Genomic DNA, 21,990 nt, shown 5'->3' with positions numbered 1-21,990 from the left:
CCAGGGGCCCCGCCGGGCCCCGGGTGGGGTGCTCCGGCCCAGGGCCCTGTCCCCCGGCTCCGGGCCCCGTCACCCAGCACTGCCAAAGGCCCGGAACGGGGTTCCGTGGTGCCCGGGGAGCCTCCCCACGCTTGGCTGGGTTCAGGAGCTCCGTCCGGGGCCCCTGAGGGCCCTGGGGAGGGCGGCCTCCCCAACCGGGGCTCCGTCCTGGGTCCTGCCGTGTGGCAGGGTGCCTGGGATGGGGTCTGGAGGGCCTGGGGTAGGCTTCCCCTGCGCCTCCGGGCCTGGGAGCCCCAACTGGGTCCAGGGGCCTCACCAGGCCCCGGGTCGGGTACTCGGGCCCAGGGCCCTGTTCCCCCAGCCTGCCGCACTGCCAAAGGCCCGGGACGGGGATTCCGTGGTGCCCGGGGAGCCTCCCCTTGCTTGGCTGGCTTCAGGAGCCCCGTCCAGGCCCCGGGGAGGGTGGCCTCCCCACCCGGGGCTCCGTCCTGGGTCCAGCCATGTGGCAGGGTGCCCGGGACCGGGTCCGGAGGGTCCAGGCGGCTTCCCTTTCGTGCCCGGCCATCTGGTCCCCCAGATCCCCTCGGCCATCTGGTCGCCCGCAATGCTTTCCTATGGGGCGACCAGATGGCCGAACTTCCCTGGAAGTCCCGATGAGGTGCCATTCGCCTTCCGGATCCCAGCCAGGGCTTCAGGAGGTCAGGCAAGGTCGCGCCGAGGTTCCCCTGAGCCTCGCGGTGCGCACTTGTTCCCAGAAAGAGGGGTAGCCTTCTTCTGGATTACTAGGGACAAGGTACTCTGGGACCCCTCTCGGCCTAGCGGTCCTCAGCCTGCAGCTGGACGGGCCAGGATGCCGCCCCAGCCCCGGGTCCGTCCCTGGGCCTGCTGCGTGGCGGAAAGCCCTGGATGGGGTCCGGGAGGGCCTGGGGAGGCGTCCCCTGCGCCTCCGGGCTCCCGGCTGGGGCCAGGGGCCCGGGGTAGGCTTCCCCTGCGCCTCCTGGCCTGGGAGCCCCGGCTGGGTCCAAGGGCCCCGCCGGGCCACGGGTCGGGTGCTTGGGCCCTGGGCCCTGACCCCCAGGCCCGCTGCACTGCCAAGGGCCCGGGTCGGGGTTCCGTTGCACCCGGGCATGCCTCCCCAGCTCATCAAGGTGTCCGGGGGCCCCGGGTCGGAGGGCCTGTCGGGGCTCCCTGGCAGCTTCCATGGCTGGGGCCCAGCTGGGGCCTTGGGCCTCCGGTCCGCCATGCCCCAGCGCCCGCTTACTCCTTGGTTGGGGCACAGGGTGTCCAGACGGCTTCCCTTTCGTGCCCGGCCATCTGGTCGCCCAGATCCCCTCGGCCATCTGGTCGCCCGGATCCCCCTCGGCCATCTGGTCGCCCGCAATGCTTTCCTATGGGGCGACCAGATGGCCGGACTTCCCTGGGTAGTGCTTTGTGAGGCTCGGAGATGGTATTTTATTCCGTCCTTTCCTCCTAAGTTGGCAGCAAAACTTTGAGTTCTGCTTTGGTGTTTGCTCCTTGGGTGGCAGTGAGGTCATAGCGGGCATGCTGCCCTCGTGACGGATCGGAGGGTTGTTGCCAGAGTTATTTTGGGCAGTAGAGTCCATGCTTGGTGCCCCTTTGGCTTCTGCTTTATTTGAGTTTGCCATTAGTTTGTCCTGATGTGGGCTCATTGGCAGGCCTTCTATAAGGTTGGAAACAATTGAGGGGAGTGACGATAGTGTGTCAATTAAAGGACCACAGCTACAGTTCAGTTTTACATCCTGCTGGGCTCTACTAATTAAAAGGTTTAGTTGGCCTAGTTTGTCGTCTATGCCCCTCACAAAGAGGGCCAGATTATCTAAAAGTGTCAGCTGCAGATCCATTTTGTCTGACTGGTAGTGTAAAACGTCAACCGTTTGTTGCATTGTATTTCATAAGACGTCTCATGTTTACATTGCCTGATTCCCGGTTCGCTTTGGTGAGCCTGGGGTCAAAGGAGGAGTTGGAGGACTTTTTCATGAAATTGGATTGTTAATCGCTGTTTCTTGGTCATTGCCTTGGTTTGTATTAATGCAGGCTATAGGCGAAAGCTGTTCTCCAGGAGTGTCCAGTGCATAGGACACTATTAGGTCAGCCCACTCCTCCTGTGACCCAAGGTAGGAGATGGGGTCCTGCACACTTCCCCTGGAGACAGGAGAGTCCGAAGAAGTTTCAGAAGACTCTTTGGGGGTATATTGGTCACCCCCTGTTTCTGCTCCTGGTGAAGATTGGGCTGGTTTGGTGGCCCTTCGATGTTGTGGCGGCATGAGTGGGGGTTTGTGGAGTTCTTTTTGAGGCAAGACTTTGAAGAGGTGTTCGGGTGAAAAATTCAAATTGTGACCAATCGAATCCACCTGCCCTAATGTTGTGTCCTTGCCGTTCGTTGGTTTATGCTCTTGTAGGTTTTGTGCCTCCTTCTGCTTTTTGAAGTCGATTGAGACTACTGTTGTGGCGTTGCAATTTGGGGTGGGGGTAGGCAAGGATTGATGAATAACATATTCCTCAGTACGGGCTTCCACCTCCTCCAGCCCCTTTTGAGAAATAGGTGGGCTGTTTGTTTTATGTTCTCAGAATTTTTCTGATGTTAGTGGAGAGACCACTGGTTTGGCCGCTAGGATTCCCACTGTAGTTTGCTCCGTGACTGGTGAGGTTGATGGCAGTGAAGGGAGAGGGAGGAGTAGATCGTGAAGGCCCAGAATTTTGCCACAAAGAGAATATAGACGACTCTGGGTCCTTCAGAAATTGGAATTTTGATGACATTTTTTGTTGATGCAGGCGAGGTCGATGGCTTCCAGGGTTTTGTGCTGGATTACTGGGGACATCCACTTCCTCCCCTACTTCGGTGGCCATCACCAGAGTTACTGTACTTGGTTTTGAATTTCCATTTTGTTTGGCTTTACGAGCAGCAACAGCGGGCTGCCCCCTTTTGCTGCCCGACCTCATGGGTGTGGTGGTCTTTGTCCTCTGGGAGAGGCCCTGCTTTCTTGCGCCTCCCCGTTACGTTGTATTTGCCAAAAGCCCGCCTAGGGCGGATCAGGACGGGTCTGTCGGGTCCGTCCGCTGCCGGTGGGGGGGCCGGTGGAGGGGCGGCGGCGTGGAGGTGTGTAGGGGTGGTTGAACAATGCAATTAGTTCCAACCTGATCTAGTTTTGTGAATTGTCTGCTTTTTTTGGGGGGGGGGGGTTGTCGTGTCACCGGTGGTCCTGGTAGCCCTAGCTGCTACTGCCGGGGCTACGGGTAGGATACAAGGATACAAGGACGCAGGGATGACGACGGGAGCAGCTGTTGCGACTCCGCCGAGTCCTCCTGGCTGACGCTGTGGTGCTGATGGTGCTGATAGTGCTTGTTTTCGTGCTGCAGGTGCGGGTTTCGGGGCTGTTCATTCCTCACTCCTGTGGTGTTTCACAGAGGGCACAGGGTGGTGTGGGGCAGAGAGCACTAGCGCAGGAGCGGGGGCAGAACGCTGCTTGGCTCCACTCACCCTCCCCCGCCCCCCCTTCCCCAGGTCCACTCACCACTCAACACCACTCGGCTCCTTGCGGCTTACATCAGTTCCCCACAAAGCAGGGGCAGGGCGCACTGGAGCTTGCTGGAGCACACTGGAGCTTGCTGGAGCACACTGGAGCAAGTGCCTACCAGGAGTAATGTAGAGTAGAGAGACTGTGTGCATGAAGGCGGAGCAGAAGCAGAATGTGTGCGAGTAAGGAGTGGGGCAGGAGTAGAGCCCACTGGAGCTCCACAGGCTACACGGGCTGCACCACACAGGTGCTGCCCCCCCCCGGGGCTCTACTCACTCCACTCACCGCACTCGCAGCTCTACTCAGCTCCCGCGGCTCCCTGTGGCTTACCGCGGCTCCACGGTTCAAGGCTCAGGATTCTGGACTCGCAGCTCGCGGTTCGCAGTCCTCTTTCGGTTTGCGGCCCACGGTTTTCCAAGCTCCCGCTTTCCGCTTGCTGCTGCTACTTCCGTCGCACGCACCACAAGACCTGGACTGGAATCATTAAGAGTTATTTGCTACTGGGTGCCAACTCCTACACACCAACCTTGAAAATTGAGCTGCCAGCTAACAGGATCACTCTGGACCCAACTAAGGCACCAGGGGAAGCAAACCAATAAAACAACAGCACAAGTAGCGCCTGTAATGAAGCACCAGGTACCCCCTTCGAGCCAAGGACCACTACATTTGGTCACATGGGCCTCACTCCAATACAACACCTAAACACGGACCGTGAACTAGACAGATCAATAGGCCCTAAGCTCCAAGAGTCCCTATTTCCTGAAACCTCGATCGGACCGAGTCAGCAACTCACTAACATCACCACGAAGTATCACTCGGGGCCAATCTTCGGAAAAAAAACTCCAGTCAGCCAAACCAGGAGTTCAGCCTTTACTATTTTTACCCTAGATAACAAATCTAAAGGACCCTTCGACATCTTGAAAAGAAGGAATATTCTCCAACTCCTGGGCACAGTAGTTAGACTAAGAGGCATACGTTCTACTGACCTTCTTTCAATAGAATTTATAAATCTGGACAAAGCAAGTGGAACAGAATCCACCAAAGCCACCTAGATCAGTGACCAGATTGCAAACATAGTCTTGGAAGAACAGGAAATCGTTAAAGCCTGAGGGATACAAACGACCGTGTTCTATAACACAGGATTCCCATTCTTTTTACTTGATATAGCAAGAGAAGGACCAACCCGCAAATGCAATAAAATGTTGTCCGTACTTAGGGGGGCACGGGGGCGGTCACCACAAAAAGAACAAACATCAAACATACAAACGAGCACAGCAGTTAACATCGTAGTTGCTCCTGTTCCATTTCGGATCACCAGAACTATCAATACATTTGGTCACCCACAGTGACAGAGATACACAACGAGGCATTGTGGAAATCAAGGTGTAATACCCCATAGGATATGCTCATGGAATATCAAGGGGGAAAAAAAACAATAAGGTCACGGATGCTGAATATTTCGACTATTTAAAAACCTTTGATATCATTCTACTGCAGGAAACATGGCAAGAGGAGCCTCTGCAAATAGAGGGTTTCATCTGTTTCCACACTCCCGCTCTAAGGAATAGCAACTATGGCCGTCTATCAGGCGGCCTGGCCACTTACATCAAAATAACACAAATTCATAGCGTAGTGGAATTGTCTCCTGTATTCCCAGCTGTAAACAGCACAAAAATTTAACTAAACCTCACAGGAAAAAAGGAGGAGGTATTGATAATAAACACATACATAAAGCCAAAACAGACAAACATGACTCAAATAAATTGATTGAACATCTTTATCAATTGATGAGTATGCATACCACTCCAAATTTCATTCTGTCAATCAGCACATATTAGGTACCACTCCAAATGAAGATACCCAAGCGCAGTCTTTGCATTGGAACATTCCAATCCAATCACACAGAGATCACGGAAGAACATCTAAGGGCGCTACTGAGCTGCTAGAAGATCTGGAGAACTTTGTACTAAGGGCGCTAAATGGCAGATTTGTCGATGGTTCCCCACTGGCTGCCTCATTCCTCTTAGGCCACGTAACCTCTACAATTGACTACACCTTAGGGTCTCTCCCATTCTTCCAATATATAAAAGGCTACTGTCTAGGGGACAAAGGGGACAGTGACCATCGGCCGCAAGAAATCTCAATTTATACAGTGCCAGACAAAACAATCCATGCATGCCACACAATAAGCCTGAAAATAATTAAATCATCCATAGCCAACTCCAGGGAGGTGCTCCTGGCAGCAAAACAACAGCTAAACAAGCTTAGCCATCTCAATGGGAAACCACACTTACATGTGGGAAACATTTACGTCTATGTTTTCACATTCTTACTCATCTGTAGCCCGACACTTCCAGCCTAACGATCCAACAATTGCAGGGAAGGCTACGAGTGCACAAAGGTCAACTCTGAAAAGTCTAAAAAAAGTAATAAATAAATCCCTAAAACTTTTGAGGCTACATCCGGGGGAGACGGATCTTCTTCTGCAGTTTCGAAAGAGCGAGGCAGAACTTAGGAAACTTAAATGGGACATAAGAAAAACACAAGCAAAGGAACTCTAGGCCAAACTCCACTACGACTCCAAAGGAAATAACAGTGCACGTTTCTGGGCAACGATAAACAAACTCCTACAACCGGCGGGTTAACAACATACATAACAGAAAACAACTGGACATCCTTTTTAGAACGTCACTTTAATCAACATGCACCAGGACTTAATAGTAGCAAGGATGACCAATCAGCACCCCAACTACAAACTGTGATGACCGATGAGGCTGAGATTACCGAAATTAACGCCGTCATGATCAGGCAACAAATAGGCAAAGGGAGGAAAGAAGGAGCACCCGGGCCAAACGGGATTCCAGCAGCTCTTTTTAACCAAGACCCAGAATACTAGTCAGAAACACTAGCTCCAATCTTCAGTTCTCTTAGACAGTCTGGGTGTTTGCCCGCATCATGGAAGGGCTCAGTCATCTCACCAATCTCACCAATTTATAAAGCGGGGGACAAAACCCTACCATAAAACTACAGTCTAATTGCACTACTGGATGTAAAGGCAAAATATTTTGTGGGGAACCTACTTACAGAGCTGCAAGAAGGGGCAACAGAGCAAAACATAATAACCCCAAGCCAAACAGTGTTCTGTAGAAAGACAGGTACAAAAACCTACCTTTTAGCAATGTCACTAATCATCGACAAAGCAATGTTAACCAAACAATCTCTCCACTTCTGCTTTATGGATTTTAAGGCGGCATTCGACAACGTCAACCGAGCTAACCTTTGGAGGAAATTGGCACTCTGGGGGTTCCCTCGTCCCTCCTGAACCTCTTAACCTCATCGCTGCTAAGGCAATTCCCCTCCTGTGCTGCAGGCCACTGTTTCCCATTGTTCATGACGAGCTCAGCTCGTCATAAGCACAGCTCAACTGTGCCTCATGACGAGCTGAGCTCGTCATAAGCAGCGAAGGGGTTAATAGAACTACATTCCAACACGTGGATACAGGTAAAGCTTGGAAATGGCTCCCATCTATCGAGGCGCATACAAACAACTAAAGGCCTCAAGCAGGGGTGCGTTCTCGCACCCCTTCTATTTAACCTCTACACAGCTGACGTAACAACAGTACTCACCACCTGTAATGCATACGCCCCTCGAATAGGAGGAAAACCGATTTCCAGCATGTCAGATGCGGACGATATTGTTTTAAATAGCCATACTCAAGTAGGTTTACAACGGTTACTTAACACACTGCATGGGTACGCTGATGAAAACCAACTAGACGTCAACATAGCTAAAACTACAATTTTGACTATTAATGTAAAAAAGTGGTCCCATGCTTGGTCGTTTGGAAAAACCGCAATCACGAACTGCAATGTGTATAAGTACCTAGGTGTCATGTTTGATAAAGGGGGCCAATTTGCGACTCAGCTTAAAACCATAAAGAGGAAAGGAATGCCAATTGCGACAACGCTAAGAATTCTCAAAACAATATTGACTGGACCAATATGCCCACTTCTTCGCGTTGCACAACCAAAAATCCCATCAACAGTAACATACGGCAACAAGGTACTGAGAGGCAGGGACTTCAAACAACAGCAAAGGTGCACCACAGAAATTGTAACAGTTGTGATAATAATGATCAGTCTCGTAGATGTTGGAGTTCTTCTGCAAATCCTTTATTCAAAATATTTGGTCAAACATAAACAGCCGACGCGTTTCGTCCCAAACTGGGACTTCTTCAGGGCTTCAATTTGGTCGGACGTCGCGTGCCTGGGGGAAGACAGTTGAAGCGTGGTCCTGGGATCACCTTGTCAGCTACAATATATCCTATTGTTTAGGTTCTTCCCGACACTATTAATATATTATGAAAGTGCTAGCGGGCGACAGCAATGCAGGTTTCTTAGGAATTCTTCGGAGGTTTGATTGAATGTGCTCCCTTACTGTAAGTACTGTCTCAGTCCAAGTGCTGAGTTAGAAGTATCAATGAAGTTGGACTGGAGGTCCTGTAAGTCCTTTGGAGGAGGGTGTGGGCACTGTATTCCAGCAGGCCGTTGTAGTCAAAATCGGCCGGCGCCCATCCACTGCCCTCGTCCTGACCAACACCCGCAGAGGCAGGGACGCTTTACTGCTGGATACCACCTTGGCAAAGGCATATAGAGTAATGCTAAACCTCCAGCCATATACCTTGCCTAGAGCTTGGTCTAACAAAGCAACTCCACAGAAGGCGAGGCTCGTACATCAAGTGCTGGCATAAAATCAAGAATTCCACCAGGAACACACTGAACCATCAGCTCTGGCAGGAACTGTGCAGCACATCCACTGCGCCGGCTAAAACTTATTCGGATGAATCACTGGCTGCCACAGGACTAGGTGAACTATGGGAAATTCCAACAACGCACTCGCACTTTAAGCGCATCGCAAACAAGGTTATTAAGAAAATTTCACTCACAGAAGATAAAGCCACATTTGCACACAGGAGCCACGCATTGATGACTCTGTGCAATTACAAATTGTTTGGCCCACAGGCATACTTTGAACTGGGATACTCTAGGTAGTCTGAGGAGGCCTTTATAAAATAGAGATCAGTGATCCTGTCTGTCATACCTCATCTCTCACCATGGCTGAGAAAGAACTATGGGAATTTGTGCCGGCTATGCGGAGTTGGGAACGAGGACATTGAACACATAATATGCTCCTGCATCAAACTAAAAGAAGAAAGGGTAGGCCTCCTAAAAGCTCACTTTAATGAACGTGGCATACGCACTCGGAGACAAGCAGTATTCGCATGTTTTAACCCAAGGGACCCACAACTAAATAGAAGCTAGTCAAGTTCCTTTCTCAAGTTGCTGCTAAGCAAAGGATCAGAGGTAATGTAACCTGCACATAGACCCCTGAGGCTCCAAGGAAAACGAACCATGGACATACTGAACTTTCTTATCATTAATGCATGTCCTGGTACATAAAATCTTTTAACAGTCCATTGATCAAAAAGGAATTTAATCAAAATGTTTTATCAGAATGTATTTTTGTAATGATTTTAACTAATCAAAACCAATACATTTTTTACTTACTTAGTCTCGCGGACAGTAAAATATCTTCAAGGAGTGGAGGACACGTTGAAGAAGGTTACTGACACTTAGCAGCTTGATATGATATAATTTGATACACCCTCCTGTCTGCATATTTGCTCTGTGCATATAGTAATGTTTTTAACCATAGCCCAGTGTTTTTAACATTTGTATCCTTGCCTCCTGTTATAATTTTAAACTAATTTATTGTACTCATTTTGTATTTGCACTTTTGAACACTGTCCTGACTATAGCCAATTTACAGCTCATTTACGCTTGCATTCTGAACACTGTGAAGATTTAATTAATCTAACTGCAGAACAATCTGTTGTGGGTTATAAACAATGCAGCCGTCCTCGTCCCCTCTTAAAGGAGACCTACTACAATCCTCAGCGATTTTTAATTTTCATTGACTGCTGACTAATCCAATTGCACTGCGATAGACCTGCGAATCCCAGGAATGGTGATATGCCTTGCTACCTCACTAGAATACGTCTGGTCCACCCAGAGCAAATGTACATTGCTGCCCATCTGACGGCTATGCTACAACTATTTTTGACAAAGATTCTTTTACTTCCAAAGCTCCTCCAAATGGAACACTTTCTTGCTGCATCTTAATCGCGAACATGAGTGGCTAGATTTCAGAAGAAGGCTGAAAATATACTTGCTCCATACTGCATATGGAAGCTGGTCTACAGAAGTTCCTCAGCATCAAGACAGTGTAACCAATGTCAGTCACCCTGCCAACTCTAATTATCCTTTGCTTTCTGAAGGGGCAAGGTGGAGCAAGGGCTCTACATAGAAAACAAATACAATAAAATAAACTATTGCTGGGATATCAGGTACCTGTTTACAGCAGGATTAAGGATAACATGAAAAATCAAGCAACTGCAAAAAAAGTATAAAACATTACCATCTTTCATATGCAGTCAACCTGGCATTTCAGTGTATTGCCACTTAGTATTACATAGAGTATCAGAAGAAAACACCTGGCGCTTCCATTTTAAACACATCTTACCCACCTTAAACTGGCGTCTCAAGTTTGCAATTTCATATAACCTCTGCTCTTCCAGTCCTCGTCGTCTGCACCATTTTTTTGAATTGCAGCCTCTGTCGGATTTAATCTGCATAGGAAACACATACAAAGACATATATTGAGAAACGTAAAGTACTTTCTTTGACAATATATGTTTCTCAGTGTCAGATGAGAAGAGCTTCTGATCAGCTCTGTTTGGAAGGGAATGTCCCTGTACTGTAAATGAGCATTTACCCCTGCCCTGAGTGCTCAACTGCATATGAAACTGGTATTCTAACTCTGTCTAGCCCTGGTGTCAGGCTACTCTATTATGTGCGCAGAAGCCTAGTTATGTCCCTAAAAATTCTACGTCCAGAACCTGTTCTGTGACCTTGAGGGGGCTACAAGGCATGCAAAGTTACTGCCCATGCCCTAAGTAAGCCACATAAGGCAATGGTGGCAGCAAACAAAATGTTTTGATCATCAGTGTGATCAGACCTTTTTTTCTATGTCATGACAGTACTGTCTACTGACCTCCTCTGGTGTAAAGTTATGCTGTTAAGTGAACTCACTTGAGTTGACAAATCACTGTACATGTCAAGTATGTGTATAAGCATACAGTGTATAGCATTTTTATAGTAGTGGGACTCTGTGTAGTGAGAAATGCCATTTTAGATGACCCTTGGTTAGGCATGTACAATATGGAGAATGAGAACAGATTTTCCAGACAGTGAGAGAGTATTACCCGCATTTCTGTGGCTAGAGGGTGGAGGCTCAATACTAAAGTGAAGGAAGACAAGGCATCCATCAGAAAATCAATGAGCTTATATTCAGGCAGTTGGGTATTTAACCTCACTGGTGTGAGTAATGTACCTTTTCAAAGTGTAGGACCCAGATAAAATCAATCATTGGTATCATATCTATTTGTTAAACCTTTTGAACTGCTGGTTATATATTTGCTGCACTGAGATGTTATAATGTGTCACAGCCCTTTTTTTGTACTGTAATAAAGTATGATTACTGTAATAAGAAGGAAAAGTGAAACCAATGAAAAACCACCATAGTGGTGCATTAGCACTGCAATGTTGCAATTTCCTATCCATTATCATATATGGTCTTGAGTTGGATGCACTATGTATCATCGCATAAGCCGGATTTTATTAATTTATTGAAGTGATAAATCGGTGAGTTTCCAGTTTTGTAATACTATCAGTGTATGTGTTAGATGCCTATTTTCATAATACACTGCTAGGGACGGAATCTCCAATCACTTATTGCGACATGTATTACTATACAAACTGGAGGAGTTCCTTTGTGACTTCATACTCGGTTAGAGAATGTATGAATGGTGATATTGGCATTCACAGCACACATGTTTGTTGAAATGCTGAATGGAATGTGATATTTTGTTCAGCATAAAATGACTAGAGATGCTGCAACTAGAAATTTATTGAGAACCTTGTTAGTAAGGGCTGCTAATTAGTTTTTTCTGAGCTCTACCATTCGGTAAATGGCAGGGATAAGAGATGTGACTGCAGTTTCTGTTCCTCGAAGTGAGATCATGTCTAGGTGGGGCTTGTTTTGTATGTACCCGATTACTGATTCATAAAGGCTGAGGACAGAGAGAGAACTCATGCTGCATTGCGCCTTTGTTTTGGATGGTTCCACTGAGAACTAGCATCATTTCCACCTGTAGTGAGAGCAATCACCTGGCGCGAGGGTTGTGTCTGAGGAACAGCCAAAGAGTGACATCTGACAAAGAACCAACTCAAACCAGTTCTGAAACCTTAGACAGTGGATTCACATCCTCCGTCTGGAAAATGTGTAAAAAAATAAATAAAAGCCGGATCAAAGCACACCATTTTGTTTCAGTTCCACGTTCTTCATGACCAAGAAAAGGAGTGCTCAATAGAGTACTAAAAGGACTGTAGTGTGACCGCGGCTCCAGGACTGCATTAAAGGCAGTCTACCAGAGGTGAGAGGACATCACCTGAAGTCTACACTTTCTGTTAGAAGAGCAGAAGCCCTGCCAAGAGCCTAGATGCCTGCCTACTGAGACAGCGAAAAAGTGTTCATGGCCTTTCAAGGAGAACCCCAGCATGCTGCCACAGAAAGCGAGCAACAATGGGAGAGAGAAGCCAGGAGCTACCAGTGTGTGATGGGGTCCCCCGGCTCTCTTAGCAATTCTTAGTGTGAATAACATCAAAGCTCCTAAAAAGCACCAAGCATCACATGTGATATACAACCCCCCCCAATAGTGGTGAGACTGGTGTTGCCTCTGTCAAAACACTTTGTCATCAGAATGGGAGCCCCGTCTGGCTCAGAAGCCGCACTTGCCTACCCACAGATCCGCTAGCACCTAAATCTAGGGAGGTTGCGGCTGAAAAAACGACAGCCACCATGCTAAAACTTCATCAAGTACACCACAGGGAGACCATGGTGCCAGAGAGTGAAGAAGCAGCCCGAAGTCTGCAAAACAAACGTAATACTTTTACCAAGTGAAATCAAAGAGGTGAAAGCAAATTTAACTACATTGGGCTCTAAACTCAATTCCTTAGAATAGTATTAGGCTTCTAGCTTTCATCCACATCTCAATATCATCTGGTAATATTTCTGCATATTCAACAATCTTACAAAAATCTACAATCACAGTGTGTCGAAGGAAGTAATGTGGATATTATCACCTTCAGCCAGCCAAAAAAAAAGTTTTGAATAAACAGTATGGAGATGTACTGTATCGAGTCAGTGCATCATCCCACTGATAAAGAGACCAGTTTTAGCCTGGAGGAAAACTGAACATCTGGGCAAGCATAAGTTAAAAGTATAGGCTCAGGCATATAAATGAGCCCAATAGGGAGTTTTACACATGAGGCTTGTTTCATGTTTTCCGATCACTGTGAGTTTTTTTGAAAGACATCGAAGGGATTAGCCGGGCCCAGTGTCTCCAGTTAGCCAATGCTAAAGTAGCAGGGGAGAGTGTGGTGATATAACAAACACAACATGAATGTAAAAGAAAAAATGGTGTGCCCTTTGGTAAGAGCTATTTTATTTAGAGCCTTTTTAGAGTCTGTCAAAAGATAATGATATGTTAAGTAAATAAATTGAATATTTTTAGAATGGACATGTGATTAAGGGCCAGATGTAGGTGTCCATTTACCGACCGGTAACGGCCGATTTCGGCCGTTACCGACCGGTAAATGGTCATTTGAGATGTAGGGGCCCTTTTTTATCGATTCGGTAAATTTACCGAATCGGTAAATTTACCGAATCAGTAAAATACCGAATCGGTATTTTTACAGATTCGGTAATTTTGAAATGTAGGTGGGACTCTTCTGAGTCCCACAGGCCTTACCGAATCGGTATTTTACCACCCAATCCAATTGGGTGGTAAAATACCGATTCCAGATGTGCATGCACATGTGTGCATGCACACCTATTGCATGTGAAAGACGGACATGCCCTTAGGGCATGTCTGTGTGCCACATGTCACACATGCCTTAAATCGGGGTGCCAGAGGGTGTCAAAGTGACACCCCCTGCACCCTTGCAAAAATCGGTATTTACCGAATCGGTAAATACCGATTCAGTAATGCCCATTGATTCCTATGGGCATTGAAGCCCATAGGAATCAATGGGCATCACCGAATCGGTATTTACCGATTCGGTAAATACCGATTCTTACAGAATCGGTATTCAATTACCGATTCTTTCTACATTTCCCAACCTCAATTTTACCGATTCATAAATACAGAATCTGTAAAATTCGGTATTTATGAATCGGTTAAATTAACATACCTACATCTGGGCCTAGATTTTGGAATATTTATGTTTTTCCCTCTTCTTGATAATACAAAGAGAGATAGATGTTCTCCATTAACCCCTATAAGTACAACACATGCATAACAAAACATTACCTATTTGGAGATTGGTGTGGATACAGAGTAAACAGTTAGGGTGATAAAGAAGAATTAATAATATGCATGTGCCATTGAAGAAGTTATAGTTATTTATGCCTACCGTATACCACAATGTAAAATATGTCTCTGCTTGTTTTCTATAGTTTTGATAACACATTTTTTTAAAATATTCAGTGTATATGTCCTGAAGAAAGTGGGATAAACAAAGAAACTACTGAAATACTGCATCAGCAGTTTTAAAATATTCAGTGTATATGTCCTGAAGAAGGTGGGATAAACCAAGAAACTACTGAAATGCAGCATCAGCAGTTTTTTATTATTATTTTATTATCAATTGTGTATGCATTTTAGTGCAATATGAAATCAGTATTGGGCAGTGCAATATTCTGATTGTTGAGTACACTGAATATTATCAATTTTATCAAAAGGTTTATGGATGTAATGTAAAATTTGTTTTAGGAATGAGGGTTAAAATAAATGAGTAATTACATTTATGTATTTCTAATGATTTTTTTTATATGTTTTGTGATATACAGAGATGGTTAACAAGGAATGAGTCTAGGATAATGGTGGTGCACCGCCTCTAGTTTAATCCGACTGTTGAACCTTTACCGTGCTCCTAGGTATCGCTCCCCGCCCGGAGCGTTTTCAATACATGTAAAGTAGCAGAAACACCCAATAGTGCAACTGTCACCTTGGGCACAGGTGTATTTGCTGACCAAAACATTCAGCTATTTCAAAATCATATGTTCTTGTCCACTTGGTTGTACATATCCAATTTTATTTCATTGAATTGGTAAATTTTTCATTGTTCTCATTAGTATTATTCAAAATTCATTCCCGGAAAATAATACATATCCAATGCATTTCGGTTGAAGACCATCTTCTTCAGGGATCCATCTATGGATAACAAACATAACGTTTTGAGCATACTGCTATCTGTTTTGTATGAACTATACTATACAATGTTACCAATCTATATAATTACTCGGCATTCAACAGTGTGTATAAGTTATCACTCGCAAATGATGTTAAAACATGCTCATGATTATACATTTCACTAACAAACTTACGATGTTCACAGTGTTAAAGTTATGGTTACGCACTCCATTAAACTCTGTACTGCGCTACCCGTAATTCAAATGCTTGTGATATTAAAGCGTGTAAAGCGTTGCTAGCACATTCTGTGAGTTCTAATTACAAGAGTCTGTTTAAGGCGGTGCTGTGGTTAACTACGCGCTTCAATTTGTCTATGAAGTACCAAACAACCCAAAACGGGTTTTCGTTAAGGTATTCCCAAACATATTTCAATGATATTTCGGTATTTTACCTGTAGCGACCTAGCTGGCGTCTCAACGGACCGGCTGCGGGTTCATGTTACTAGCATTTCCGGGTAGTTGATGGAACCCGCCTTTCTTACGCATGCGTGTAACGTCACTGAGTTATGCACTGGAAATGTTTTTTAAGCTATGAAGCTTTATCGACTGCCGTGTGAACACGATAGGAGTTACAGAGAATGTAACTGTGTGAAAATGTGATACTTAACAATGTGAAAGTGTGATATTTAACATAACCGATCTAGCGGAAATATAAATGACCAAATAACCAAATATTGCCGCATGTGCTGACCACGGAATAAAGCACTTAAATGGTGGCTGGAAACTGAAATTAAAATTGACATTAAGATCGAAAAACATGAATATTAGAACACAGATAGTGCTTACAAGTAACATTGGGATTCAATCCTTTCATTTAACCCGTGGGGTTTCAAACTGTTCAAATGGAAAATACAATGGTTTTCCCTCTTAAGCAAATAGTTCTTATTGTTCTGACCTTCTCTTTTGTTCACCTGTTCCAGGATACATGCTTTCAGCTGGCTTATGTGATGTTTTTCTTCCTGAAAATGATTGGCCACCGTAGATTTTTGTGAACCAGTTCGTATATTGCTTTTATGCTCATTCAGCCTTACTTTGAATTTTCTTTCAGTGTGGCCCACGTATATACGCCCACAGGGGCACTTCAGCATATAAACAATGTTAGTAGAATCACAAGTTCCATTGACTTTAAGGTGGATGTTATGCCCTTTCATAGGGTGGGTTATCACATTGCTCCTCATCATATTATTACAGTTATTGCAATTTAGGCACGGAACTGTGCCTCAGTAATTCGTGGTTTCACCTGAATCCGATGGTGTTTTTAGAAACTCTGATACATTTTTCGCTCTGGTATATGGGAACATAGGTTCATTAGAGAATATTCCCTTGAAATCCGGTTCTATTCTAATCATAGGCCAATGTCTCTTGATTATGGCTTTGTATTGTTGGCTTACTGTGGAATATTTGTTCACACATGTTATCCGTGGTTGTTCTATATATGTTTTTTTGAACAGCAGATCTTCTCTGGTTTTTAAGGTGATTCTGTGTATGGCTTGTTTCGTTACTGTGTCCGGGTAGCCTCTATCCAAAAATCTTTTGTTCATGGTGTTGAGTTGCTGTTTCAATTGTTCCTCCTCAGAGACCACTCTTTTTACCCTAAGAAATTGAGAGTATGGTAGGTGTTGTTTTAATGCTGGGGGATGGTGACTATCATATCTCAGTAAGTTGTTCCTATCTGTTGCTTTTCGATAGAGGTTCGTAGTGAATTGACCTTCTGTTTGTGTGATTTCTACATCCAAATATTGAATCGTTTTTGCATCAATGTTCCAAGTGAACTTTATTCTGTCATCTTTAGCATCCAGTTTAAGTAGTTGATTTTGTAAGCTTTGGTGACTGTCCTTCCAGACTACAAATATGTTGTCTATGAAACGAACATAAAGTTTAATGCGTTCCATCCAAGTTGGATCTTTGTACACGTGTGTCTCCTCGAATGTGGCCATGTAAAGATTAGCATATGCCGGTGCGGCACAGTTGCCCATAGAAGTTCCGCTCTTCTGGATAAACCATCTTTTTTCATATTGAAAGTAACTGTGCATCAAGGTAAATTGCATGAGTTCCATCAAAAATACCTGTAAATCCAAAGAATAATCACTCTGTACCAGTGCTCTCTCCACTGCTTCAAGGCCTTGTTGGTGTGGAATAGACGTATATAAGGCTTTAACGTCAATGGTCGCCATGATTGATTCTCCTTCACATTTCATGGTTCTCAGTTTCACCAGAAAATCCGTGGTGGCCTTTATGTAGGATGGGGTGTTTAGTATCAGTGGTTGTAGGTATTTATCAAGAAACTTCCCAATGGGTTTGTGCAGACTATTTTTGGTGGACACTATTGGACGACATGGAGGCTTTATCGGATCCTTATGGACTTTGGGAACCATATATAGTACTGGACTTTTAGGATCGTCTTGTGTTAAAAACTTTTTTGTGCGCTCATTGATTGTTCCGTTCACAAGAGCTTGGCTTAAGATGACTTGTAATGTTTTTTTGATGTCTTCTGTGGGATCAAAATTGATTTCCATGTACGTATTTTCATCCGATAAATGGTTCTCTACTACCTCCTGGTAATACGTTCTGTTCAAGATTACTAAGGCTCCCCCTTTATCCGCCTGTTGACATATTATATCCTTGTTGTTAACTATGGACTTTAAAGTTCCAAAATCTTTTTTCGTCATGTTTGTTCTTTTGGTTCTCTTTTGTGTGTTGAGCTTACTTATATCTTTCTTGCACAATTGTTCAAACAGATCTATGGTTTTGTGGCCTATGGGGGCCAAGAATGTGCTGCGAGTTTTTAAACCTTTGAGTTCATCAGGTTCTGTGGGTCTCACCTCTGTGACAATGTTCTCAAAGAAATGACATAGTCTCATCTTTCTGGTTAGCTTAAATAAGCTAACTTCCAGTTCCAATTGGTTGGTATGTGCTGTGGGCACGTACGATAATCCTTTCTGTAAAGTTTTGATTTGTGGTTGACTCAATCTGTAATCTGAGAGGTTCAGCACTAAATTATTATCATCGTTTAATGTTTCTTCGTCTTTTTGGTTGTTGTCCTGGTTTGTGGCTGTTCTTTTTCTTTTTCTTTGGCCTTGTCCCCTCACAGAATGTGCTAGCAACGCTTTACACGCTTTAATATCACACGCATTTGAATTACGGGTAGCGCAGTACAGAGTTTAATGGAGTGCGTAACCATAACTTTAACACTGTGACCATTGTAAGTTTTTTAGTGAAATGTATAATCATGAGCATGTTTTAACATCATTTGCGAGTGATAACTTATACACAATGTTGAATGCCGAGTAATTATATAGATTGTTAACATTGTATAGTATAGTTCATACAAAACAGATAGCAGTATTCTCAAAACGTTATGTTTGTTATCCATAGATGGATCCCTGAAGAAGGTGGTCTTCCACCGAAATGCATTGGATATGTATTATTTTCCGGGAATGAATTTTGAATAATACTAATGAGAACAATGAAAAATTTACCAATTCAATGAAATAAAATTGGATATGTACAACCAAGTGGACATGAACATATGATTTTGAAATAGCTGAATGTTTTGGTCAGCAAATACACCTGTTCCCAAGGTGACAGTTGCACTATTGGGTGTTTCTGCTACTTTACATAACAAGGAATGAGAACATAGGTGGCCAAATAAAGATTTAAATGAGCATAGGCCGTCAATTTAGGGAGCACATATGTTTTTTTGATGTCAAAAGCCCTGTCCCCTTTGTAAGTGAAGGTTTGCCTCCTGTTTTTTTTACTTGATATTTTTGCATATGCCTTTGTATCCTTTCTAGAAGGGCAAATAATCTATAACTGCCTAGAACAACTGAATCACCCTTCTTGAAAAGGGGATGTAATATAGATCCCACCACTGAATCAAGAATGTCAGTATGTTGAAAGTCAGCTGAGTAAACAAGGGTGTCTGAATCCTTGACCACCAAGAAGTAGCATGTATCGACAAAGCACATGGGAGATAGTTGTGAGCAGGTGCATCATCTGTTCTGAGATTGGTCAGACACTTTTCCTAGTTTATATGAAAAAAGACCTTGAGCTCGACGGGCGCAAGATAGCCTACTGTTATAGAAAAGGCATTATACGTTTTCTGTCATGCTCGTTCCACCTAGAGATAGTTAGTATTTGCCATACAATTTTCAATGTCAACATTGTGTGAATAACCTAATGAGTTGACTTGATCGAAATCATTAAGGACCAAAAGTGCCTTTGATTGTGATGTTTACATATTTAAAAGAAGAAATTCTATTTTTCATTGTAACAATTCTTTTATTTCCAAACCTGTTTATGATAAACATATGTTTCTTTTTTTGTCTATCTACCTCTGGGCTCATATTTAAGAGGTGTAAGTTGATAACTGTCTAGCTTGAGCTCTTGAAGCTTTTTGTTTATATTTAAGATCTCTTCTGTACCAGAGATTATTCTTTCTGCGGGATAGGCTCCTTATACATTAAGAGTCCACAGGCAAAAAGAATGACCAAATAGATACAAAAAAAAGTGATCACTTAACCACAAGAGTCATCATGATCCTGCCTGAGATATCAAGGGACATAAAGTCAGTTTGCATGCCCTCCCATTTGATCAATTCTTCTTCGATCTTTGTAATTTCATTCGAGCCACATCTGTCAAATATCCAGCAGCATTTGCGTTTCCACTTTTCTACAGGCAAGTTTAAAGAGGATCACTTGTGGAATGTGATTACTTTCCAGACTTGTGCCTATAACAAAGTCACTAATCAACATGAACAGAAGCGGAAAAACAAAAGCATAATCCAAGATTGCCTATCTAGTGGTACAAATTAGCGAGCAATTGCAAGGTTATGTTAGACAGTATGTTTATGTAATGGTTTTTCATTGTGCCCTTGCAATAATTGCAGAATGTTACTGTCTTCTGGATCGTGTCCTTGGATTACTTATAAACAGTAGGATATATTCATTTTCCAGTCAATTTTATCTGAATGTCCATCTCCTCGTAAGGACCATTATGTTTATTTTAAACTCACCGTAAATAATCATGCTCACATGACAATCCATTAGTTGAATTGATTCTAATACAGAAGAGAACTGGTCTATTATGGCTTTCCTGACTAAGTGAAAGGGAATAAGGTACACATTAACCAATCACATCTGAAGGCACAATTATAACATTATGCCCCGAACAGTTCTTGATAAGGAACACTTGCATTTCACTGAGGCATTAACTGAATTGAACAGCCTTGTTTTCCACAGGTATAGTCCCATAGATTGATAAATCCATAGCAAGAGGGCCATAAATATTGTAATGCTTAGCAGGAGTTGCAAACCCCTGAAACTCAGCAAAAAGAAAAGTGTCTAGAACTGGAAGTTTCCATAGTCCAGAAAATCAATAACATTTTGAAATTGATCCAGTCCTGGAAGATTCCATGACAATATCTTATGTAGCTTGCTACAGAGTTTGGATGTGGTGCTCAGCAAGAGCCTACGTATTCCTTGACAAAGCTGTTACCGCCCAGGACAATCTTTCATTGCTTCTTTATGATGGGCCAATGTCATGATTTTTTGTTTGCCTCTGATATAAATCGCTAGAGATTTGCAGCTCAGTAGCCGAGCAGTTAAAATCCCTGGAACTACCTAGCGCTCTCCTTAAAACTGCTGTCAATATTCCTAACCTCCTCCCGTCTGTTTGTACACTCTGCTGAAATCACCCCAATAGCAAGGCGTTTCTCTCTTCATAGAGGCTAAATAACAATTTTCCAGACATAAAAGGTACTAAAACTGTTGCATACCATATCTGAAAATTCATTAGTAGCCCAGGTCACTACTGTTTATTATCCAGTAGAGCGTGCGCCTTCTATACCTATATCCTTATCTGATGTGCAAGTTCTCCAACGTATTGCGACAAGCAAATAATTTTCCCGCTATTAATAATAAGTCGTTTGGGGCTTTTAGAGTTGTACATGCCAGTAAAGAAAAATGTATTCTTTTGCTACCCAAATAAAACACCATCATCTTCTGAGCTACTTCTCTGGAATGGATTCTCTGAATACTCTAGGGGATTTTCCTTAATGTTTGCAAGACAAGGTATACGTTGCTCGTGAAGGAGGCAATCTGTTTGACTACTACATTCTATTTTAACAAGTGTCATACCATACAATGTCACACTATATGGTGAAGAGAAGTCATTTTCTATTAAATGTGAGGTGGTCGTCATTTTTGCAGCCTCATTGTCCCCATTGTTAACTAAAGATGTAAAGCGTCCGGAGACAGATATACTTGGACCGGAGTTTAAGTTGTCTATGAACGCATTTTGCAGCCCTCCTTCATTCTATATGCATTGCAAGCTCATGCTATCAACCGAGTTAGTAGACCTTTGAACACCAGAGGGGAGGTGGCTGAATCTGTCTCTTTACTCAAACTACGGTACTTCTGTGAGTTCTATTTTAGTATTGCACTTAACACTGTCGTCCTTGAAGAGTGAAATAATTTAGATAATGCCTTATTACGTTTATTACCGCCTGCCAAAACTGGCATAAAAGTAGACATTATTTTTGAGCTGGCCAGCTTTGTCAGATGCTTTTTGGCTTCTCGTGATAGTGGTTCTACACTGCCCTGGTTGCTTGAAGTTGCGTCCAACCACAAAGTTGGTAACTAACTCAGTGGGTGAATTGTTTCCCAATTATGGATCAGACAAGCCAATTTCAATGAGTACGTGTACATGGGGAGTTTGAAACTGAATAAAAATGAGGAAGTACCTGGAAGTTTTTCTCATGGCCCCTTGGGGTCTTTTCCTTTCCGTGGCTCCTATCTTCTAATTTATATATTTTTAAGCCTTCTCCCAATGATTGCAACATTGATGGCAAGAAGCATACTTTCTCCACAACAGTGGGGGAACACATTTATTTTTTTTAAAAGAACAGGTATTAAACAGAAAAGTCTATCAATTTTCAGTCAATGACGGAGACAAAGATGTCAGGGATTGTAATAGGTTATGTTAAAGTTTGAGCTTGTCGGAGTGCCAATTTAGGGCTTTC

General features: G+C 43.9%; 1 protein-coding gene across 2 annotated transcripts in view; it reads right to left on the bottom strand.

Annotated features, from left to right (window-relative positions):
- Positions 1-21,990, bottom strand: part of DHX34 (DExH-box helicase 34) — a 418,314-nt gene that overhangs the window by 213,985 nt on the left and 182,339 nt on the right. For both annotated transcript variants that reach the window (XM_086938485.1, XM_086938486.1), the window contains exon 9: positions 10,123-10,224. In XM_086938485.1, coding sequence (XP_086794611.1) covers positions 10,123-10,224 — 102 coding nt within the window. The remainder of the gene's footprint in view (positions 1-10,122; positions 10,225-21,990) is intronic.

Source organism: Lissotriton vulgaris, chromosome 9 (assembly GCF_964263255.1).
Source record: "Lissotriton vulgaris chromosome 9, aLisVul1.2, whole genome shotgun sequence".
NCBI lineage: Eukaryota > Metazoa > Chordata > Amphibia > Caudata > Salamandridae > Lissotriton > Lissotriton vulgaris.
This window is presented reverse-complemented; position numbering and strand designations above follow the sequence as displayed.